The sequence below is a fragment of the Oncorhynchus mykiss genome, chromosome 16, assembly GCF_057628025.1.
Source record: "Oncorhynchus mykiss isolate SJ-2025 chromosome 16, ASM5762802v1, whole genome shotgun sequence".
Classification (NCBI taxonomy): domain Eukaryota; kingdom Metazoa; phylum Chordata; class Actinopteri; order Salmoniformes; family Salmonidae; genus Oncorhynchus; species Oncorhynchus mykiss.
In genome coordinates, this window is record NC_143037.1 from 62,298,013 (window position 1) to 62,322,500 (window position 24,488).

A 24,488-nucleotide genomic window follows, 5' to 3' on the forward strand; every position below is an offset into this window, starting at 1 on the left:
GAGTAAGTGGTGTCAAGAGGAGAGGTGAGAGAGGGCAGAGGAAAGATGACAGGACTACTTCTATAAGAGGAGGGTGACCCCACCAGTGAACCACTTACTGTAAGAGACAGTCCTGACCTGCGGGGTCGGTATGTGGTCTTACCGCGTGCGCTGTGTGTTTTATAAACATTAGTGTTGTAAGTGTGTGTGTGTGTGTGTGTGTGTGTGTGTGTGTGTGTGTGTGTGTGTGTGTGTGTAGGATTATGACATTTCCCAGGCCTGTGGTGGATCTTTGTAAGCCAGTCCTGGTTTCTTAGGGTGCTGACCGGCTTTGCCTGGATCAGTAGCTGTTACACAACCAACCAGTCCCTGGACAAACAGGCACACCCTGTTAGGGAGGCTGGGGGAAGGTTTGGGTGGATCCCCGCCCCACAGATGAACACTAATCTTACTAGTATCTGGTTGACCTGCCTGATGGACACCAGGAAATACCCCTAATGGCTTCTGGGTCATTTACATCTTAGTCATTTAGCAGATGCGCTTATCCAGAGTGACTTACAATTAGTGCATTCCATCTAAAGATAACTAGGTGGGACAATCACATATCACACCTTTGACTAGGCTAAGTGGGAGCTGACCTCCCATAGGGGTGGGGCGGACAAGAGACCAGAGGTGGCAGAACAGAGTACCCGGGTTGGGATGTAGGGTTTGAGTATAGCCTGACGGTAGGGAGGGGCAGTTCCCCTTGCTGCTCTGTAGCCAAGCACCAGGGTCTTGAAGAAGGTTGAACCCCAGGCGGCCTGCGGCGTTCTGGATAGGTTGCAAGGGTTTGATGGCACAAGTGGGGAGCCTAGCCAACAGAGAGATGCTGACGTGAGAGGCCATCTCCAGATCCACCCCATGTCAGATATTTACTCATCTGGGGCCTCATTTATCAATATTGCCTATTCTAAAATACTACTTACAAATGGAATAGAACATTAGTACACAATGAAAAAGTGTGATTTATTAAACAATCCTACAAGTATCATACGCACACCAGTAGGAGATAACCACTGATAAATATCAATTGTTCTCAGCCTCAGTTCTTGTCCACAACCTTGACTATTTGAATTCCAAAACACCTCTAATTAACCATATATGGTCAAAATCGTCTATTTAAAACCTGTGGGAATATACAACACCATATCATGAAATACAATGGTGCAACCAAAAAAAGCTAACAAAAATACTTTTAAGAGACTTAAAGAGGGGTGCTAGTGTCAGAGATTGAATACAACCAAAAGGTTTTATTTGGCTCGCTCAGTTGTGGCTTGACCAGTAAAAATAAAACATAGCTACAAAGAGAGGAGCATTAGGACAATTCACGTTGCTTTAGCAATGGTAAATATACCTCAAATGAGTAGGCAACACTCACCAATAAGCCATCCATCCTCAACAACTCCCTCCTTCCTGTACACTCTTAGAAAAAAGGGTTCCAGAAGGTTTATTCGCCTGTTCCCAAAGAATAACCTTTTTTGGCTCTATGTAGAACCCTTTTTAGCTCCAGGTAGAACCCTCTGTGGAAAGGGTTCTGCATGGAACCAAAAATGATTCTACCTGGAACCTAAAGTGTTCTACTTGGAACCAAATAGTGTTCTTCAAATGGTTATCCTATGGGGACAGCCAAATAACCCTTTTAGGTTCTAGATAGCTCCTTTTTTCTAAGAGTGTAGGCCTATAGGTCATCATTGCTGTCCTGCAGGATGAACGAGTCGTGCGTTCCACCTGACCACCACATTCAGCAGTGTCTTTTGCGCATCACATAACCTATCATTGCTCCATTTGTATTTGGGAATCCATGAATGGCAACAAAAAAACCTAGACTTCAACCTGTTGTGCGATGGTGTATGGAAATTGTATGTAACTGTTCATTTTGCTGATGATTGCATCCAAAACATTGGCTTATAGAGGGCTGTAAGATGCTGATCAAAGTGCCCTTTGCCAAAAACCTGATGGTTGATTAGCACTTGGATGTGCACCGGAATGACATGTGCCTTTCTAAAGTAGGTCTTAAATCCTCGCAACAATCTTATAAGTTTGGTTTTGGAAACGATATCTGATGAGTCAATCTGTACCTTCTGCAAAAAAAAAGTCCCACCTGTCTCTAAAAACAGGCTCTCTGTGAATTGCCAAAACAGAGCAAGATCAACCATCTCTGTTAAATGCCTAATCTTTCAACAGAGCAAGATCAGCCATCTCATCTCATTTGATTTCCCATTATCTCAGTCTTTTATAGCATTTCAATGGTTTCACTTTCACACGTGCCTCTAATTTAACAAATTACTGCACTTTATATGGATGATTATTGTAACAGTTCCCTTTCCCACCACTTGGCACTGTGCCTATGCATAGTAATGGCTTTGAGTAAATTTACACACACTCTCAAGCAAACATTCATATTGATTTATCTCACACCGCGTGGAAATAGTTTCCGCACAGATTTGAGCATACGCACGGTTGATAAATGAGGCCTGTGGTCTTTTATACTGATCTAGTCTTGAGGGTGGTCTTTACCTCACATTACATTTTATGTTCTTTAGCCTTGCTTCGCATATTTGGCAGTTTTTATGTCCATATGTTTGTGTGTGCTAATGAGAAATTCTGGCACTTCTTCATTCAACATGTTTGCATCTGATAACGCTGGGAAATGAACATAATCGTATGGGTTGCCATAGAAACCCATCTTTAATTAGAGTATGATTAATCCAGCTGAAACTTGATCACTCAGTCATGACACCAAACACAACAAATAAACTCTGTCCTCCTAACTGTTCTGGTAAACAGCCCAAAAGAGTTACAGAGACACAAAGGATTCACAAGAACATTATTCACTCAAACTCTGTCATATCGGCTTTCTTTCTCAAAAATTGATAAGATACAATATGTTTCAATGAAACCTTCACAGGTTAAGGAAGTTCTTGACTCAGAGAGATCCCAGATCTGATAGGACTGATTAGAACTGACAAGACTGATGTGTGTGTGTGAGAGTGAGTGAGTGTGTGAGTGTGCCAAGACCTCAGGACACCTGAATTAAGTCTAGCTAGAACATCAGAGCATGTGAGTGTTCCATGTCAAAATGATCTTAATAAATGATTTAGCAGTAGAATGTACACAGCAGACCTTACAGTGTAGGGCTATTCTAGGACTAGGGAGATCTTACTGCATAGCTCACTATGAGTTGGCAGACTGGGAGACACTGTGTTGGGCTAAGGATCTGGAATTCCCCTCTCTAGAGCAGAGCAAGCCAAACTCATCAACACAAGTTCCCAATGCCTCTCCTCTCCCATTCTCCACTCCCAGTCTTCATGACTCTCCTCCTCTCTTCCCTTCTCCTCTCTTCATCCCTCTTCTGCTCTTCTTCCAAATGTATACTCTCTTTGCTCTTTTCTTCCCCTTTTCCTCCTCTCCTCTTCTTTCCTGATGGTCTCAGTTCCCACCCAGCCCTGCCAAATGAAGCAGCTCTGATATTGAGGAAGGACAGTTTTGAATGGAAATCGGCTTTTTGTGTCTTTAAAGGGTTCCAATCGGACAACAATGAGGGCCATTCAATAGCTAGGGACAATTACATAACTCTGTGTGACGCTGGGCATGCAGTGATTTACACACACACACACACACACACACACACACACACACACACACACACACACACCAAGCTCACCAGCAGCTAACTCTTGTTGTGTGGAGGAATTCAGAGGGTCTGGGAGAAAAGCCTGTTGTGTCCACTTCCAACAGGAAAAAACCCACACAAGACTAAACTAAACTAAACTGGGAGCCTGTTGAAACATTATGGCTTAGCCCAGCCCAGCCATCACAACACAGGCTTTCAGTCCCCATGACGTCCTCTCAAAGCCTCTCAGTACAGGCCTCTGGTCTCCACCCGCAACTCACAGCTTTTAAATCAAATGCGCTGTTAGAATTTCAACATGGGCATGTACTGGTTCATGTAATGCAAGGACACTTTGACACATTGTAGACACATTAACACTCATAGACGCTGCATTTGGAGGGATACCCACATGGATGTGAACACATGCATATATAATGAACGACAACATTTAGAGATGTACGTGCACATGCTGTGAGGTCCAACATAGATGAACACACACACAGGCACACGCTGTATACAGATGGAGACTCACGGTTGTGGGGGAAGGAGGTGGAGAGGGGTCAGCAGTTATCAGGTTGAAGATGACCTCCATGATGGGGAGGTGCATGGAACCTCACACAGCCTCATTGACACCTCAGAGGGAAAGGAGGCATCAGTCTGGCCCATAGGAGATGGCCACAGCCACATTGGACAGACTCACTGACAGGTCCTTTTGGAACAAAGTCCACTTCACACAGGGAATAAAAAAAGAGGGTCTAAGGTCCACTAGACAAAGAAGCCAAAGGAATGTATCAAGATCCACTGAGGCAGAGTCCACTGTCCAGCACAGGCCTTCATCAGAAGCAGAGTCCACTGCTCAACCAGCCCATCCAACACCAGACACCACTTTCAGACAGAGAACGAAATCCAGAGACCACAGTCACCACGGAGTCCACAACCCTAGGAGACCCTGCTATCAGCCTGTCCTGCTATCAGCCTGTCCTGCTGGCAGCCTGAGAGACTGATAGAGCAGCAGCTCTGCTGAATCCATGCTTCACTGATCACACAGCCTACAGAGAGGAGAGAGAGTCCAGCTAACGCCAAGCCTATGGAGCACACACACACATGCTTCAGCGAACACAACACCATAGGGCACAGCGCTCCTGGAAGAACAAGTACTCCTCGCAGCGTCGGGTGGTCCTGATGAAGGCTCAGAATGACAAGAAGTGACAGTTGAACTGAATAAAGTTGACTGCAGTTTGAACGCAGGGTTAACTGAAGGAAGGACTGACAGAAGATTGAAGGTAGGGTTAACCGAAGGCAGAGTTGACTGCAGTTTGAACGCAGGGTTAACTGAAGGAAGGACTGACAGAAGATTGAAGGTAGGGTTAACCGAAGGCAGAGTTGACTGCAGTTTGAACGCAGGGTCAAGTTTTCAGAGTCCACAGGGTGTAAAATCTACTGAGGGAGAAAAAGAGAGAAAGACAGACCCTGAGGACGGATGTGAGGGGATCGAGGGAGCAGGGAGGAGAAAAGAGCCCTCCAGGAGCTGTCACTGTGTGTGTGAGTGAAAGAACAAGAGGGAGGGAGAGAGAGAAGCGAGCGAACAGGGAGGGGTGAAGAGGGAAAGTATTTTATTCTGACACAGTTTTTGGGCCAGTGAAATTCCGCAGTTGGCTATCTGATGGAGAAAACATCTCATACGGGTAGAAACAAACTGTCAAGGCTGAGCCAATTATCTTCCACAGGTTCAATGTCACAGCCAATGAGCACTGACAGCAAGCACACTGAAAACAACTACCTCACATAGCCTGCATACCACAACCAATGAGCTTTGATTAAATTAAACTCTCAGCCAATCAACTCTCACAGTCAGAATGCCCTGCTTTCATTTTAACACATCTCTTAGAAAATCATCTGCCTGAAATCCCAATTAGCCTTGCATCAGAAGCCTATGATCTCATCTCTGTTCCTACTGGATACTGCCACTGGGCATGATGTCACTCAACACACATCCACATTCCACATACTGTAGAAAACATGATGTCACAGTACTAAACAAAACCAGTGTTGTTCATTTGATTAAGGCTGACTAGGTTTTCTATCTGAGGAAACAGAATCAGTTTTAGCTGAAAAACAGCTACACCATAAACCCCTTTTCAGATCATACAGTCATATGACCAACAAGACCGTAATGCAGAAGTGTGTGTGTGTGTGTGTGTGTGTGTGTGTACCAACGGCTCACAACCAATTAGGGGGAGAAGCGAAGCGGGGCACGTAGGGGGGGGGAAGCAGGAGGGGGGCTGCCAAAGAGCCTCTGTACAGAAATGAATTGAGGGAGGGAGAGGAGGATGGAGAGAGAAGGAGGAGGGAGGGCAGGGGGATGAATAAAAGGCTTTAATGAGGGACTGTGGGGAGGGAGGAAGGGAATGGAGGGACCCACACCCAGAGAGAGGCTAGAGTTTAGGGGAAAGGCAGCTTACATAAGAGTAGGCCTCAGTTATTCTGAGGCTTCTGGGAGTGTGTGTGTGTGTGTGTGTGTGTGTGTGTGTGTGTGTGTGTGTGTGTGTGTGTGTGTGTGTGTGTGTGTGTGTGATGAATGAAAGTGGGCACATGGCTGCTTGCAGGCTTTATAAATCAACCCCCCTGCACTATTACCAAAGACACAGACAGGCCTATTGTCAAACTGCCCATCTGTAACGGCTTTCCTCCTCTTCGTCTGAGGAGGAGTAAGGATCGGACCAAAGCGCAGCAAGTCTTCATGATGATTTTAATTAAAGAAAGCACTGAACACTGAATCAAAACAACGACGTGAATTAACAAAACCAAAACAGTACCGTGTGGCCCAAACACTCACATGGAAACAAACACCCACAAACCAAAAGTGAAACCCAGGCTACCTAAGTATGATTCTCAATCAGAGACAACTAACGACACCTGCCTCTGATTGAGAACCATACTAGGCCGAACACAAAAACCAACATAGAAAAACAAACATAGACTGGCCACCCCAACTCACACCCTGACCATTCTAAAACAAAGAATAAAATAACAGAACTATGGTCAGAACGTGACACCATCACTAAAGCAATATTCTCTATTCTTTATCTGCTATCCACTGTCAACGACGACCATTCATTCAAGCCTCTGAAGTGGTGCATTTCCATGTAAAAGGACCCCTGAGCACCAACATGACGTTTAGAGGAGCATGTCAAATTGGGCGTCAAATGAAAGCGAAGAGTTTATTTGCCTGACTTTTTTATTATTAAGGCATATACATTTTTCAACAATTTTCCACCCTAAAAATGTGGAATAAGCAAAGGCTTTGATTTCTGGTCAAACAGATGGAAAAGGGGTCTTATAAAACACCTACCAGAAAAAGTCTTAAAAAGGTATCAGAAATAAATCAAAACAGAATAAATGTTGAAGACCCCTGCCAACTAATATCAACACTTATACTTGGTTTTGGAGAAACTATTTGCCTTCTTTACATTTAAGAAACGTTGCCTTGTGCCTTGTAATTCCGTTACCAAAAACCCACATATATTTAAGATATTTTCAAATTTCTTGAGGGAGGATGAGGGAGGATAAGAAAAGTTCACAGAAGTAAAAAGTAAAGGTAGACCTACCAAATAGTTGTAGTGTTTTTACTGATATCAGATTTGTTTATTAATTATTAAGTGATTAAAACTCTGTAACCAAATCGATAACGGAATTACAGAAAATGACTGCAGTTAAATTGGCTACAATGGGAAATCATAGTCATCCCAAACCACAGTTGGGTCACCTGCTACTGTCCTCCCTTCCACTGGCATACTGTTATGTTCAGCTCATAACTGTTTTCTTTCTCTTTCTGTCATCTGGTGGTCAAAGCAAGGGTGTGACAACAGTCTGGAAAACCCCATCTCTCTCTCCATCTCTCTCTCCCACTCTATTTCTCTCTCTTCTCTCTCCAATTAATGTCAACTCTCCCAGCACGTCCATGGATGTTGAAAAGTAGTTGAAATTTGGTCAGTCCGCCCTGGCCGGGCCAAATCTTAACCAATCATAGACAACTATGTTTAACAAGTTTGGACAGCACTGTCCAGTTGAGAACAGTACAGTACAGAACATAACTGTACAGTAAAGAAAGGTAGAGTAGGACATGTTAGAGAAGAGTACAGTATAATGTACTGTATTATACTCTACTGAACATATCTACTTTACTGTACCTTACTGTACTGAACATATCTACTTTAGCTTACTCTACTGTACTCTACTGTGCTTTACTGTGATGTTCAAACTTATGAAACATAGATGTCTATGATTGTTTCAGATTTGGTCTGGACCAAACCAACCAAATGTGGTCTTGTTTGGAGCGAAGCTCATTACAATAAGTATGTAGAAGAATGCCCAAATATGCAAAATAAGTATATTGCATATTTCAACCTTTGTGTACCTATTTAGGATAAATCGCCATGAACAGAATGATATTCATAATTATGCACTTCTACTTTGTACAGATCAGGGATCCATGATGTAAATCCACTTCACATAATGTAGTTCAATAACCAAAATATATCATTTTAAACTCAAGGTGTCATGTCACACCCCATTCTTTCTGCCGACATCTTTGAATCTTAATTTTGAGCAGATATTTAGAAGTTTTTGTAAAACGTGGTTGCATAAAAACCTGAGGGGGAGAAAACTTTGTATCTGCACAGTTCTTCCCATAAATGTGTTTTTGTGAAATGTTCTGTGTAAATGGTTCAAAGTAGTTCAAGTGCATAGAGTTGTATGGTTTGTTAAACTTTGAAATCAATGGTTTTTAGTGTTGGAATACACTAGAAAGAGAAAAATCAGAAATCAGAATTCCGTTAGCGTGGAATTGCCCAAGTGCTGTTCAACATCATTACAGAACAGGTGTTATCTCTTCAGTCAAACAAGGTGAGCTGGCCTGGTACAAAGGGCCTACTTAAACGTACATACACACATACTTATGCCCGCAAACACGCACACACACACACACCTAGTTATGTTCTTCTATCCTCGTGGGGACCTAAAATATATTTCCATTCAAATTCCTCATTTCCCTAACACCTAACATAAACCTAACCCTTACCCTAACCCTAACCTTAACCCAAACCCTAAACCTAACCCCTTACCCTAACCCTAACCCTAATTCTAACACTAACCCTAAACCTAACCCCCAAGCTTAAAATAGCCTTTGTCCTCATTGGGATGTGGTAAATGTCCCCACAAGGCATACATTTTCATGTTTTACTATCCTTGTGGGGACTTATGGGTATTTTAAGCCCCCCCCACAATATGTAAAGACAATGAGGAACGTGATCACATACACTTTATACAGAACAATCAAACAAACATACTAACAGAAATGCTTTCTAGTCTTTTCTCATTAATATGTGTCAATGTATCAGTCAGTGAAAGACCAGTTCTGGAGTCTGACTGACCTAACTGGTTTCCAGATGCTTTCAGAGCTGACATCACATACATTCTCCACAGCTGAATTGAGTGCCGTTGCAGTCCCAGGTCTGTCTCTTAGGAGACCAAGCTACTTGAGCAGCTATCAATGTAACCCAGGGAATATCCAGGTCTTTTGAGTGAGTCAGGAACTATTTAGTCATTCTGTAAAACAAGCCAAAGGCATTCAAAAGATAGTCCACAAAACAGGACATTCTTTAGCGACATTCCTTGGTGGCACCACCATAAATGGCAGAGTAGCTATGTCACCTCAGTGAAGCGTATAGCGTCAGTGCTCCTGAAGCAGTCACTATGGGTCACCTCCCTCAGGTGCTGCATGAATGGGAGTGGTTGAAGTTTCCCCTAACTACTGACACAGAATCAGATATAATTCCCCCTGAACAGATAAGGTTGAGATTGGTGGAGGGAAATCTGATCCTAGATCTGTGTATTGGGTTCACGTCAACCCGGAGCCGGACTGGGGCAATAAGATACAGATACTGCTGACAAAGAGAGAGTTTACTGCCACAAACCAATAGGGCCTTATAGTGGGATGGTAGGTAACACATGAAAGAACAGCGCAGATGCAAAGTTTGGTAACAGAATGACTTTGTGTTTGTACTGTTTGTGTCATCATTCTGTTACCAATTTTTTTCCCCCCAAGTAAATGTGTCTTTGTAAACTCTCAGCGGGAATGGTTAAAAGTCGTCCTTGTGCATAGTGTTGTATGGTTTAGCTTAGCAACCATTGGTTTTTGTTTGCATACATGTTCAAGTGTTAAATCTGAGTCAGCATCACTCTGCTACAGTGGAATTACCCTCTAAACACAGAGCTGTGTTTAATGGACTGTTTTGTCCACAGGCTGTAGGGGTGTGTGTTTATCAGGCCAGGGAGAAACAAAACCTAATTCTATAGCTAGCCATTGTTCCCATAAGCCTTAGCCCTGTCTCATTTTATTGGCTTTTGGGATATTTATCCAGCAGCCACAACATTGACCCATTTGGACACACACACGTAGTGAATGAGAATGTATGTATTAAGACAAGCTGAGCTAGAATAATATTGGAATAGACCAGAACAAAACATGAAATCATCTGACTGATTCGTCACTGGCTATGTATTCGTCACTGGCTATACTATCACCACAGTGTCATGACACAGAGGATGCTTCCAGCATTTAGCAGAGGCTCTCTAAATAGAGGGCTCTGGATTCCAGAGTACAAGGGGATGTTTTCCAGAATAGAAGGCTCTGGGGCATGTGAAATCCAGAGGACTGCCCTCAGCCAGGAAACACAACCACAACCTAGAATGATCATCTTCCTCATTCTGATTCCAAAGAGAGAAGCAAGTCCTGAACAGCTGCCAGGGTGGAACATGCCAGAAAGAGAAACCCAGGGACAACACAGACAGAACAGTTAACGGCCCTGGACTAAGAAGGAGGAAGAGATAAATAAAGAAGGGCATAAAGAACATTAAAAATGAAGAACATGTCAAATAAATAGAGATTGGGAGGGAGGGAGGGAGGGAGGGAATAGAGGACAACTACGAAAGAGAAGGATAGGGAGAAAGAGAGGGAGAGTGAGGGAAAGGGAGAACAATCAGAAAAAAGAGTGAGATGTAGACTGAGATCCATAAACTCCCCACCATGTGGATAGGTTATGAGTTGTCAGGATGGGTGTGTGTGTGTTGGAGGTTACATAAAGGGAGAAGAGTGAAAGCTTTGTTTGGTCCTCAAGCCCCTAGGAGAGGAGACCCAATCTCAGGGCCATCTAAACAATATCCTCCCCATTGAGAACAGGCTCCCCAGCCCCTCATCTCACATTAATGGGCTGGCTAGGAGCTACATAAACCACTGGGCAGATTATTACTAGAGGCTTTATGACTGAAGGACGAAACGCAGCCATGGTTCTTATGGCCGACCCAAACAGCAAGACCAGAGAAACACCACCAACAACAAAACACAGGCTTACTGCTCAGTTCCATTCTCTGGCGGGTGATATGGAATTGAATAGGCGCAACCTTCTGAAGTGAATAATATGTTTTCAATGCCCACTATGAAAAACTGGATCCATAAAGGAGGCTCTGAGGAGCTGGTCTGAACATGTGAACATAGTAGAGCACAGATTGTATCTAGCAAAGGTTTTGGGCCTAGCCACTGTGCCTCGGTGCAGTTGGGTGTGGTAGATTAGAACACAGTGACCCTGACTCAACTCACCAATAGGGAATTTCATACAGGTTTACCTACGGTGTGCTAAAGAGACACATCTTGTCACAGATTACAGTGACGGTCGCAAGGTGGTGATTTTGTGTGTTTCCTATAGTATGGGTGTGTGTCAGTAGTCCTGTACATACAGCCCATGTGTATGAGCTAAGGTGTCCTGTTGAGTGTGTGGTTATGCATGCTCATACGTGTGTGTGTGTTTTTGTCTTCAAAAGGATGGTAAGACAAGGACAATTCGGACAAGTGGAGGCATTTCGCCAGTCCCCACAAGGATAAAGGTTATTTTAAGCTTGGGAGTTAGGTTTAGTGTTAGGGTTAGAATTAGGGTTAGAATTTGAGATTGAGGAGTTAGGTTTGGGGTTAAGGTTAGGGTTAGGTTTAGGGGTTAGGGAATATAGGATTTTGAAAGGGAATCAAAGGATAGTGAAACAAATGTGTGTGTGTGTGTGTGCCTAGTGGTTATGGTCAGTATTTACCCGACCCGGTCCTGTTTACACCTGCTTAAACCCATCTCATCCTGATTATGCAACACAGATAAAGAGGGGTCGCTATCCCATAATGCCTTGCTGGCCATGTACAATACAGTGTATAGCAGGGGAAGTGTGTTGGCCGCAACACCCTGCCAGCCTATTAATGGGTAGGAAGACACAGAGACTAGGACAATCTGTAAAAACCTTTAGTCCCTACACGGTTTGATCAGCCCCCCAAACACCCCTCTCCTGGTCCTGATGGCCCACTTGTGCTCCAATATTGACCCAGCTGGCCCCTCTTCATTAGCCCTGGTAGGTGGGCTATAGGGAGGGTTTGGAGGGAGGATTCAGCCAGTCCAGTTCTGAACAGTTCAACCAGTTACAGTGTGAACTGGGCTACCAGCTAAGCCAGGACACTTGAGACAGGGAGCAGAGTGAGTCTACAGCGCCCTCTAGATGATACTGTACAGTACTGCAGGCTACCATTGGGAGAGGTAATGTAAGTGTAGAAATCTAGCACAGGGCTTCCCAAATGGTAGGTCAGGAGGACAGACTGGTGTGTACTGTAGCAGCTGGGTCATTCTGGGTACCAGTGCATAAAGCTGGGTCTGGTTTACTTTATAGGTCATGAAATTTAAAAAAAAACGTGTGCGTGAGAGAGAGAGAAAAAAAGAGAGAAAGACAGAGGGAGAGAAGCGGAGGGGGTAGAGAGAGAAGAAGAGACAGAATGGGGTGAAGGGGAGGGGGTAGAGAGAGAAGAAGAGACAGAATGGGAGAAGGGGAGGGGTAGAGAGAGAAGAAGAGACAGAGGGGGAGGGGGTAGAGAGAGAAGAAGAGACAGAATGGGGTGAAGGGGAGGGGGTAGAGAGAGAAGAACAGACAGAATGGGGTGAAGGGGAGGGGGTAGAGAGAGAAGAAGAGACAGAGGGGGAGAAGCGGAGGGGGTAGAGAGAGAAGAAGAGACAGAGGGAGAGAAGCGGAGGGGGTAGAGAGAGAAGAAGAGACAGAATGGGGTGAAGGGGAGGGGGTAGAGAGAGAAGAAGAGACAGAATGGGGTGAAGGGGAGGGGGTAGAGAGAGAAGAAGAGACAGAATGGGAGAAGGGGAGGGTTTAGAGAGAGAAGAAGAGACAGAATGGGGTGAAGGGGAGGGGTAGAGAGAGAAGAAGAGACAGAGGGGGAGGGGGTAGAGAGAGAAGAAGAGACAGAATGGGGTGAAGGGGAGGGGTAGAGAGAGAAGAAGAGACAGAATGGGGAGAAGGGGAGGGGGTAGAGAGAGAAGAAGAGACAGAGGGGGAGAAGGGGAGGGGTAGAGAGAGAAGAAGAGACAGAGAGAGAAGGGGAGGGGTAGAGAGAGAAGAAGAGACAGAGGGGGAGAAGGGGCGGGGATAGAGAGAGTAGAAGAGACAGAGGGGAGAAGGGGAGGGGTAGAGAGAGAAGAAGAGACAGAGGGGGAGAAGGGGCGGGGATCGAGAGAGAAGAAGAGACAGAGAGAGAAGGGGAGGGGTAGAGAGAGAAGAAGAGACAGAATGGGGTGAAGGGGGAGGGGGTAGAGAGAGAAGAAGAGACAGAATGGGGTGAAGGGGAGGGGTAGAGTGAGAAGAAGAGACAGAATGGGAGAAGGGGCGGGGGTAGAGAGAGAAGAAGAGACAGAATGGGGTGAAGGGGAGGGGGTAGAGAGAGAAGAAGAGACAGAGGGGGAGAAGGGGCGGGGATCGAGAGAGAAGAAGAGACAGAGAGAGAAGGGGAGGGGTAGAGAGAGAAGAATAGACAGAATGGGGTGAAGGGGGAAGGGGTAGAGAGAGAAGAAAAGACAGAATGGGGTGAAGGGGAGGGGGTAGAGAGAAGAAGAGACAGAATGGGGTGAAGGGGGAGGGGGTAGAGAGAGAAGAAAAGACAGAATGGGGTGAAGGGGAGGGGTAGAGAGAGAAGAAGAGACAGAATGGGAGAAGGGGCGGGGGTAGAGAGAGAAGAAGAGAAAGAATGGGGTGAAGGGGGAGGGGGTAGAGAGAGAAGAAGAGACAGAATGGGGTGAAGGGGGAGGGGGTAGAGAGAGAAGAAGAGACAGAATGGGGTGAAGGGGAGGGGTAGAGAGAGAAGAAGAGACAGAATGGGAGAAGGGGCGGGGGTAGAGAGAGAAGAAGAGAGAGGGGGAGAAGGGGCGGGGTAGAGAGAGAAGAAGAGACAGAGGGGGAGAAGGGGAGGGGGTAGAGAGAGAAGAATTGACTGAGAGATAGAAGAGGAGGGGTAGAGAGAGAAGAAGAGACAGAATGGGAGAAGGGGCGGGGGTAGAGAGAGAAGAAGAGAGAGGGGGAGAAGGGGAGGGGGTAGAGAGAGAAGAAGAGACAGAGGGGGGGAAGGGGAGGGGGTAGAGAGAGAAGAAGAGACAGAATGGGAGAAGGGGCGGGGGTAGAGAGAGAAGAAGAGACAGAGAGCGAATGGGAGGGGTAGAGAGAGAAGAAGAGACAGAGGGGGGGAAGGGGAGGGGGTAGAGAGAGAAGAAGAAGAGACAGAGATAGAAGAGGAGGGGTAGAGAGAGAAGAATAGACAGAGAGAGAATGGGTGGGGTAGAGAGAGAAGAAGAGACAGAGAGAGAAGGGGAGGGGGTAGAGAGAGAAGAAGAGAGAGGGAGAGAAGGGGAGGGGGTAGAGAGAGAAGAAGAGACTGAGAGATAGAAGGGGAGGGGTAGAGAGAGAAGAAGAGAGAGAGAGAATGGGTGGGGTAGAGAGAGAAGAAGAGACAGAATGGGAGAAGGGGCGGGGGTAGAGAGAGAAGAAGAGACAGAGAGCGAATGGGAGGGGTGGAGAGAGAAGAAGAGACAGAGGGGGGAAGGGGAGGGGGTAGAGAGAGAAGAAGAGACAGAGGGGGGAAGGGGAGGGGGTAGAGAGAGAAGAAGAGACAGAATGGGAGAAGGGGCGGGGGTAGAGAGAAAAGAAGAGACAGAGAGCGAATGGGAGAGGTAGAGAGAGAAGAAGAGACAGAGGGGGGGAAGGGGAGGGGGTAGAGAGAGAAGAAGAAGAGACAGAGATAGAAGAGGAGGGGTAGAGAGAGAAGAATAGACAGAGAGAGAATGGTGGGGTAGAGAGAGAAGAAGAGACTGAGAGATAGAAGGGGAGGGATAGAGAGAGAAGAAGAGACAGAGACAGAAGGGGAGGGGTAGAGAGAGAAGAAGAGACAGAGAGTGAATGGCAGGGGTAGAGAGAGAAGAAGAGACAGAATGGGAGAAGGGGCGGGGATAGAGAGAGAAGAAGAGACAGAGGGGGAGAAGGGGAGGGGTAGAGAGAGAAGAAGAGACAGAGGGGGAGAAGGGGCGGGGATCGAGAGAGAAGAAGAGACAGAGGGGGAGAAGGGGAGGGGATTGAGAGAGAAGAGAGAAGGGGAGAAGGTCGAATCCCAGAGTTAGATTGAATCCCGAGTTGACAAGATAAAATATCTGTCGTTCTGCCCCTGAACAAGGCAGTTAACCATCTATTCCTAGGCTGTCATTTTAAATAAGAATTTGTTCTTAACTGACTTGCCTACTTAAATAAAGGTTAAATAAAAAATGTAGAGACAGAGAGGGAGTTGAGCGATGCATTGGTGACCACTAGGTGGTGCTATTCCAAAAGCAATGCATACCATCTCTGGGATACTGTTTTCAGTTCCATCTCTCCTGACACACACGTATACAGACCGTCTGGGACCATCTGCCTTAGAGCCCATTCTAGAATGCCTTTGGTCTGAGTAGCCAGGTCTGTGTCCCTGACCAAAGCTATTTCCTGTCAACATTCCTCTTTCTTTATTACATTCTTCCATTATTGTTCCACCTGTGTCAGATCTAACACACATCTATATCCCAATACATAACTGTATTGAGACATTACATAAAGACACACGTGTGAGTGGGTGAGGCGAGAGGAAAAGACAAGAGATGAAAGGACAGGAATGGTAAAACGGGGATGGATGATTGACGGCAACAGCAATTGGAACCAAGGCTAGCATACTGGGCGAGGCCATAGAATTACATTAGAACAATCAATTTAATAGGATCGTTGTGGGCCAGACTAAGTGCATATACTGTACTTGCAAGATAGAAGAAAGAGGAGATTGATCTTCAATATTACTTACACCTATTACTTACGCCTATTCGGTCCCTTCATATATGCACATCCTGAAGGATATTGGGGATAGGATAAGGGGCCTTAGAGACTAAAATGATGCTCTCTGATAGGAGGATGTGTGTGAGAACATGGTAGGCTGGAATCTGATAGGTGGACTGGCGGACAAGGCAGTGCATGACAGGTCAGACGATGGTTACTGTGTGTGTGCTCTCCTGTGTGTTAACTGGGTCAGTGGACCAGAGCTGCAGAGCTGAGCTCAGCAATCTATATCCTCATCTATTATTCATCAAATACACACACACTCATATACACTCTGAGTGGCAGGGAGAAACAGAACACACACTCATATACACTCAGGGAGTGGCAGGGAGAAACAGAACACACACTCATATACACTCAGGGAGTGGCAGGGAGAAACAGAACACACACTCATATACACTCAGGGAGTGGCAGGGAGAAACAGAACACACACTCATATACACTCTGAGTGGCAGGGAGAAACAGAACACACACTCATATACACTCTGAGTGGCAGGGAGAAACAGAACACACACTCATATACACTCAGGGAGTGGCAGGGAGAAACAGAACACACACTCATATACACTCAGGGAGTGGCAGGGAGAAACAGAACACACACTCATATACACTCAGGGAGTGGCAGGGAGAAACAGAACACACACTCATATACACTCTGAGTGGCAGGGAGAAACAGAACACACACTCATATACACTCAGGGAGTGGCAGGGAGAAACAGAACACACACTCATATACACTCAGGGAGTGGCAGAGAGAAACAGAACACACACTCATATACACTCAGGGAGTGGCAGGGAGAAACATAACACACACTCATATACACTGAGTGGCAGGGAGAAACAGAACACACACTCATATACACTCTGAGTGGCAGGGAGAAACAGTGGCAGGGAGAAACAGAACACACACTGATATACACTCTGAGTGGCAGGGAGAAACAGAACACACACTCATATACACTCAGGGAGTGGCAGGGAGAAACAGAACACACACTGATATACACTCAGGGAGTGGCAGGGAGAAACAGAACACACACTCATATACACTCAGGGAGTGGCAGGGAGAAACAGAACACACACTCATATACACTCAGGGAGTGGCAGGGAGAAACAGAACACACACTCATATACACTCAGGGAGTGGCAGGGAGAAACAGAACACACACTCATATACACTCAGGGAGTGGCAGGGAGAAACAGAACAAACACTCATATACACTCAGGGAGTGGCAGGGAGAAACAGAACACACACTCATATACACTCAGGGAGTGGCAGAGAGAAACAGAACACACACTCATATACACTCAGGGAGTGGCAGGGAGAAACAGAACACACACTCATATACACTGAGTGGCAGAGAGAAACAGAACACACACTCATATACACTCTGAGTGGCAGGGAGAAACAGAACACACACTCATATACACTCTGAGTGGCAGGGAGAAACAGAACACACACTCATATACACTCAGGGAGTGGCAGGGAGAAACAGAACACACACTCATATACACTCAGGGAGTGGCAGGGAGAAACAGAACACACTCTCTCCATTTCCTCTTACACAGTCTCTCATACACACACACTTACACTCACAGGGAATGGCAGCAAAAGACAGAACACACCAGCACTCACTCTCTATCTAAGAATGTTATTATAGTCTACAGCCTGCACACTGTATGTGAGGGAAGGAGTACCAATCACAGTATGCTCACAAACATACAGTATGATTTAACTAATTATGGTCAAATTAACCTTCAATTGGAGTAAGGAGGGTATTTTCATTGTCTTTCCAACCTTAACACAGATACAGTGAAGTGGACCAATGACAGTCAAGTGCTCTTTGACAGAGACCGAGCGGACCAATGACAGTCATATGATGTTTGACACAGAGTCTACCAATAACATCTTAAGTGCTGTTATATGCCGGTGGTATTTGCCAGTGAGCACACATGTGGGGGAAGGTTGACCAGGACATCCTCACATCCCCCCAGAGAGCAGAGATGTGGCAATTCACAATGCCAATGACCAAAGAGGAAGGACCAGCTGTGGACCCCAAAACAACCTCACAAAGGACGTACACATGCACGCACACATACACACACAACATGCTGGAGTCTCACTCCCTCCCTCCCCATCTCTCCATCCCTCCCTCCCCATCTCTCCATCCATCTCTCCCTCCCCATCTCTCCATCCCTCCCTCCCCATCTCTCCATCCCTCCCTCCCCATCTCCCCTCTTCCTTACACTGCTATTATAACACTCCTCCACTCCCTCCCCTCTCCCTTCTACTCCTCCCTCCACTCCTCTCACATATCAACTCTACTTCTCCACCACTCCCTCCCTCCATTCCACCTCTCTCAAATCTGCTGCTATTATCCCTCCCTCCATGCTTCTAATCTACTCCAGCAGTCCCTCACGCTATCCGATCATTACTCTGATGTACTCCACCTCTCCTTTAATTTACCTTCTATCTGTCCCTTCATCTCTCCTTTATTCCACCCCTCCACTCATCTCTTGGGGGGTGTTCATCATTTGCATATGCACAGTGTGGGGCATGTAAATTTGCATGGTAACAGTGTGTGTACAGTATTTGCATGTGTGTAATCTGTTCACACTGTAGTGTCTGCATACTAATGTAGGATGCCATGGTGAGGGCGTTGGCCTATATGGGTAATTACTGCTGACTATTCAGCAGCCTGATTAAACAGGCTGGGGCAACACTTCACAGAGAGGACACACACACAGTGTTTTCCCTATATGCATTTAGCAGCGGCACACTGACATGGCCACCACTGCAAATAAACTCAGCAAAAAAATAAACGTCCTCTCACTGTCAACTACATTTATTTTTAGCAAACGTAACATTTTTGTATGAACATAACAGGATTCAATTGAGACATAAACTGAACAAGTTCCACAGACATGTGACAAACAGAAATGTAATAATGAGTCCTTGAACAAAGGGGGGGGGGGGGGTCAAAATCAAAAGTAACAGTCAGTATCTGGTGTGGCCACCAGCTGCATTAAGTACTGCAGTACTGCAGTGCATCTCCTCCTCATGGACTGCACCAGATTTGCCAGTTCTTGCTGTGAGATGTTACCCCACTCTTCCACCAAGGCACCTGCAAGTTCCCGGACATTCTGGGGGGAATTGCCTTAGCCCTCACCCTCCGATCCAACAGGTCCCAGACGTGCTCAATGGAGTTGAGATCCGGGCTTTTTGCTGGCCATGGCAGAACACTGACATTCCTGTCTTGCAGGAAATCACGCACAGAACGAGCAGTATGGCTGGTGGCATTGTCATGCTGGAGGGTCATGTCAGGATGAGCCTACAGGAAGGATACCACATGAGGGAGGAGGATGTCTTCTCTGTAACGCACAGTGTTGGGATTGCCTGCAATGACAACAAGCTCAGTCGATGATGCTGTGACACTGTCCCAGACCATGACGAACCCTCCACCTCCAAATCGATTCCGCTCCAGAGTACAGGACTCGGAAAAAGGGGGAGGCTTGCAAGCCAAAGAACACCATCCCAACAGTGAAGCACGGGGGTGGCAGCATCATGTTGTGGGGCTGCTTTGCTGGAGGAGGGTCTGGTACACTTCACAAAATAGATGGCATCATGAGGAAGAAGAATTATGAGGATATATTGAAGCAACATCTCAAGACATCAGTCAAGAAGTTAAAGCTTGGTCGCAAATGGGTCTTCCAAATGGACAATGACCCCAAGCATACTTCCAAAGTTGTGGCAAAATGGTTTAAGGACAACAAAGTCCAATACAAAGGTATTGGAGTGGCCATCACAAAGCCCTGTCCTCAATCCTATAGAACATTTGTGGGCAGAACTGAAAAAGTGTGTGCGAGCAAGGAGGCCTACAAACCTGACTCTGTTACACCAGCTCTGTCAGGAGGAATGGGCCAAAATATTGTGGGAAGCTTGTGGAAGGCTACTCGAAACGTTTGACCCAATACTACCAAATACTAATTGAGTGCATGTAAACTTCTGACCCACTGGGAATGTGATGAAATAAATACAAGCTGAAATAAATAATTATCTCTAATACTATTCTGACATTTCACATTCTTAAAATGAAGTGGTGATCATAACATGGAATTTTTACTGGGAATAACTGTCAGGAATTGTGAAAAACTGAGTTTAAATGTATTTGGCTAAGGTGTATTTAAACTTCCGACTTCAACTGTATATTCAGGCAAACAGCAAAAGAAGCACAAATGGACAACCCATTTTAAAACGCTCTACAACACCGTTCAAATTGACACAAACGCAGAACAACGCCAAATTCATGACAAGTTGAATGGATTAGAAAAAGCTATAAAGGACAATCAAAATCCATTGGACTCCCCAATTACTGACCAGGAGCTCTATAAGAAACTTCAGGCCCTCAAATGTAAAAAAGCATGTGGACCTGATGGCATCCCAAATGAGATGCTCAAACTCACTTGTGCAAAATTTCAATTGGCTGTATTAAAATAGTTTAATTTCATCCTGAGTGTAGGTTATTTCGCTGACATCTGGAATCAAGGACTCCTAACCCCAATCTTTAAGAACGGAGACAAATTTGACCCTAACAATTACACAGGCATTTGTGTGAACAGTAACCTGGGGAAGGTTTTCTGTAGTATTATAAATGTAAGAGTTTTAATAAGCCAAATTGGATTCAAACCAAAACATCGCTCACTGATCATATTTACACATATTTACACCCTACAAACTCAGATAGATAAACATGTCCACCAAAATAATACCAAAATACAGTGCCTTGCGAAAGTATTCAGCCCCCTTGAACTTTGCGACCTTTTGCCACATTTCAGGCTTCAAACATAAAGATATAAAACTGTATTTTTTGTGAAGAATAAACAACAAGTGGGACACAATCATGAAGTGGAACAACATTTATTGGATATTTCAAACTTTTTTAACAAATCAAAAAACTGAAAATTGGGCGTGCAAATTATTCAGCCCCTTTACTTTCAGTGCAGCAAACTCTCTCCAGAAGTTCAGTGAGGATCTCTGAATGATCCAATGTTGACCTAAAGGACTAATGATGATAAATACAATCCACCTGTGTGTAATCAAGTCTCCGTATAAATGCACCTGCACTGTGATAGTCTCAGAGGTCCGTTAAAAGCGCAGAGAGCATCATGAAGAACAAGGAACACACCAGGCAGGTCCGAGATACTGTTGTGAAGAAGTTTAAAGCCGAATTTGGATACAAAAAGATTTCCCAAGCTTTAAACATCCCAAGGAGCACTGTGCAAGCGATAATATTGAAATGGAAGGAGTATCAGACCACTGCAAATCTACCAAGACCTGGCCGTCCCTCTAAACTTTCAGCTCATACAAGGAGAAGACTGATCAGAGATGCAGCCAAGAGGCCCATGATCACTCTGGATGAACTGCAGAGATCTACAGCTGAGGTGGGAGACTCTGTCCATAGGACAACAATCAGTCGTATATTGCACAAATCTGGCCTTTATGGAAGAGTGGCAAGAAGAAAGCCATTTCTTAAAGATATCCATAAAAAGTGTAGTTTAAAGTTTGCCACAAGCCACCTGGGAGACACACCAAACATGTGGAAGAAGGTGCTCTGGTCAGATGAAACCAAAATTGAACTTTTTGGCAACAATGCAAAACGTTATGTTTGGCGTAAAAGCAACACAGCTGAACACACCATCCCCACTGTCAAACATGGTGGTGGCAGCATCATGGTTTGGGCCTGCTTTTCTTCAGCAGGGACAGGGAAGATGGTTAAAATTGATGGGAATATGGATGGAGCCAAATACAGGACCATTCTGGAAGAAAACCTGATGGAGTCTGCAAAAGACCTGAGACTGGGACAGAGATTTGTCTTCCAACAAGATAATGATCCAAAACATAAAGCAAAATCTACAATGGAATGGTTCAAAAATAAACATATCCAGGTGTTAGAATGGCCAAGTCAAAGTCCAGACCTGAATCCAATCGAGAATCTGTGGAAAGAACTGAAAACTGCTGTTCACAAATGCTCTCCATCCAACCTCACTGAGCTCGAGCTGTTTTGCAAGGAGGAATGGTAAAAAAAATTCAGTCTCTTGATGTGCAAAACTGATAGAGAAATACCCCAAGCGACTTACAGCTGTAATCGCAGCAAAAGGTGGCGCTACAAAGTATTAACTTAAGGGGGCTGAATAATTTTGCACGCCCAATTTTTCAGTTTTTGATTTGTTAAAAAAGTTTGAAATATCCAATAAATGTCATTCCACTTCATGATTGTGTCCCACTTGTTGTTGATTCTTCACAAAAAAATACAGTTTTATATCTTTATGTTTGAAGCCTGAAATGTGGCAAAAGGTCGCAAAGTTCAAGGGGAGCGAATACTTTCGCAAGGCACTGTATATCCTTGCTTTATTGACTTCCAAAAAGCATTTGATTCTATTTGGCATACAGGACTGTTCTACAAAGTTATTGAAAGTGGCGTAGGGGGTAAAACATATAATTATATCAATACGTGCGGCATTAAAACTGAAAGGAAAAGAACAGAATTCTTTAACCAGGGGCAAGGCCTTCACCAGGGTTGTAATCTGAGCTCTGCACTCTTCATTATTTACATCAACAAATTGGCCACTATTCTAGAAAAATCCTCAGCCCCTGGTGTTACTCTCCACAATTCAGAGGTTATATGCCTACTCTTCACAGATGACTGATGCCTGCTGTCACCCACAGCACATAGCCTAGAGCAGAGCCTGGACTTGCTAGAGCCGTACTGCCAGACCTGGGCCCTGGCAGTAAACGCCAAAAAGTAATGACTAAAATAATGATTTTCGAGAGAAGATCCAGATCTCAGGGAATTAGACCAAAGTTCTCAATTGGTACAAAATATATAGAGTACTGCTGCACACACTACAATTACTTAGGTTTAAAAATATGCTCAACTGGACACCTTAATGATGCAGTGAAGGAGCTGAGAGAGAAAGCACACAGGGCATTCTATGCCATTCAAAAAAATCTGAGGGACAGTCTGACAGACCAATCAACATGCACATGTCCTCTACTGTATGCTTATTGTTATTGTTCAATGTATGGTTATTTTGACCCTTGGTTATTGTTGTTACTGTTGTCCCGTTGACAATTTTGGTTCTTATTATTTTAATATTGTAAATATCCAAAGTAAGCTTTGGCAATATGTACATTGTTACGATATTGTTACCAACGGTCAAAACAATGCTTGGAAGACAGTCACGGTTCGTCCTTTTTTTAAAGGGGGTGATACAGCTGATCCTAACTGTTATTGGCCTATTTCTATTTTGCCCTGTTTATCAAAAGTGTTGGAAAAACTTGTCAATAATCAACTGACTGGCTTTCTTGATGTCTATAGTATTCTCTCTGGTATGCAATCTGGTTTCCACTCAGGTTATGGATGTGTCACTGCAACCTTAAAAGGTCCTCAATGATTACACCAATGCCCTTGATTATAAGCAATGTTGTGCTGCTATTTTTATTGAATTGGCCAAAGCTTTTGATACGGTAGACCATTCTATTCTTGTGGGCTGGCTAAGGAATATTGGAGTCTCTGAGGGGTCTTTGGCCTGGTTTGCTAACTACCTCTCTCAAAGAGTGCAGTGTATAAAGTCAGAAAATCTGCTGTCTCAGCCACTGCTTGTCACCAAGGGAGTACCCCAAGGCTCGATCCTAGGCCCCACACGCTCTTCTCAATTTACATCAAAAACATAGCTCAGGCAGTAGGAAGCTCTCTCATCCATTTATATGCAGATGATGCAGTCTTATACTCAGCTGGGCCCTCCCTGAATTTTGTGTTAAATGCTCTACAACAACGCTTTCTTAGTGTCCAACAAGCTTTCTCTACCCTTAACATTGTTCTGAACACCTCTAAAACAAAGGCATGTGGTTTGGTAAGAAGAATGCCCCTCTCCCCAAAGGTGTGATTACTACCTCTGAGGGTTTAGAGCTTGAGGTAGTCACCTCATACACATACTTGGGAGTATGGCTAGACGGTACACTGTCCTTCTCTCAGCACATATCGAAAATGCAGGCTAAAGTTAAATCTAGACTTGGTTTCCTCTATCGTAATCACTCCTCTTTCACCCCAGCTGCAAAACTAACACTGATCCAGATGACCATCCTACCCATGCTAGATTACGGAGACATAATTTATAGATCAGCAGGTAAGGGTGCTCTCGAGCGACGAGACGTTCTTTACCATTCGCGCCATCAGATTTGCCACCAATGTTCCTTATAGGACACATCACTGCACTCTATACTCTTCTGTAAACTGGTCATCTCTGTATACATGTCGCAAGACCCACTGGTTGATGCTTATTTATAAAACCCTCTTAGGCCCCACTCCCCCCTATCTGAGATATCTATTGCAGCCCTCATCCTCCACATACAACACCCGTTCTGCCAGTCACATTCTGTTAAAGGTCCCATCCCTGGGTCACTTGTCTTTTCAGTTTGCTGCAGCTAGCGTCTGGAACGAGCTGCAACAAACACTCAAACTGGACAGTTTTATCGCAATCTCTTCATTCAAAGACTCAATCATGGACACTCTTACTGACAGTTGTGGCT

At 44.9% G+C, this 24,488-nt stretch overlaps 1 protein-coding gene across 5 annotated transcripts in view; it reads right to left on the reverse strand.

The window, feature by feature from the left end:
* LOC110492431 (transmembrane and coiled-coil domains protein 1) overlaps nucleotides 1-24,488 on the reverse strand; it is a 98,842-nt gene that overhangs the window by 22,080 nt on the left and 52,274 nt on the right. Inside the window, exon 1 of one of the 5 annotated variants that reach the window (XM_036947425.2) lies at nucleotides 4,164-5,194. The exons of the other annotated variants lie outside the window; for them this stretch is intronic. Coding sequence (XP_036803320.1) covers nucleotides 4,164-4,238 — 75 coding nt within the window. The 5' untranslated portion in view covers nucleotides 4,239-5,194. Of the gene's footprint in view, nucleotides 1-4,163; nucleotides 5,195-24,488 lie in introns of those variants that run through there. 5 annotated transcript variants of the gene reach the window in all.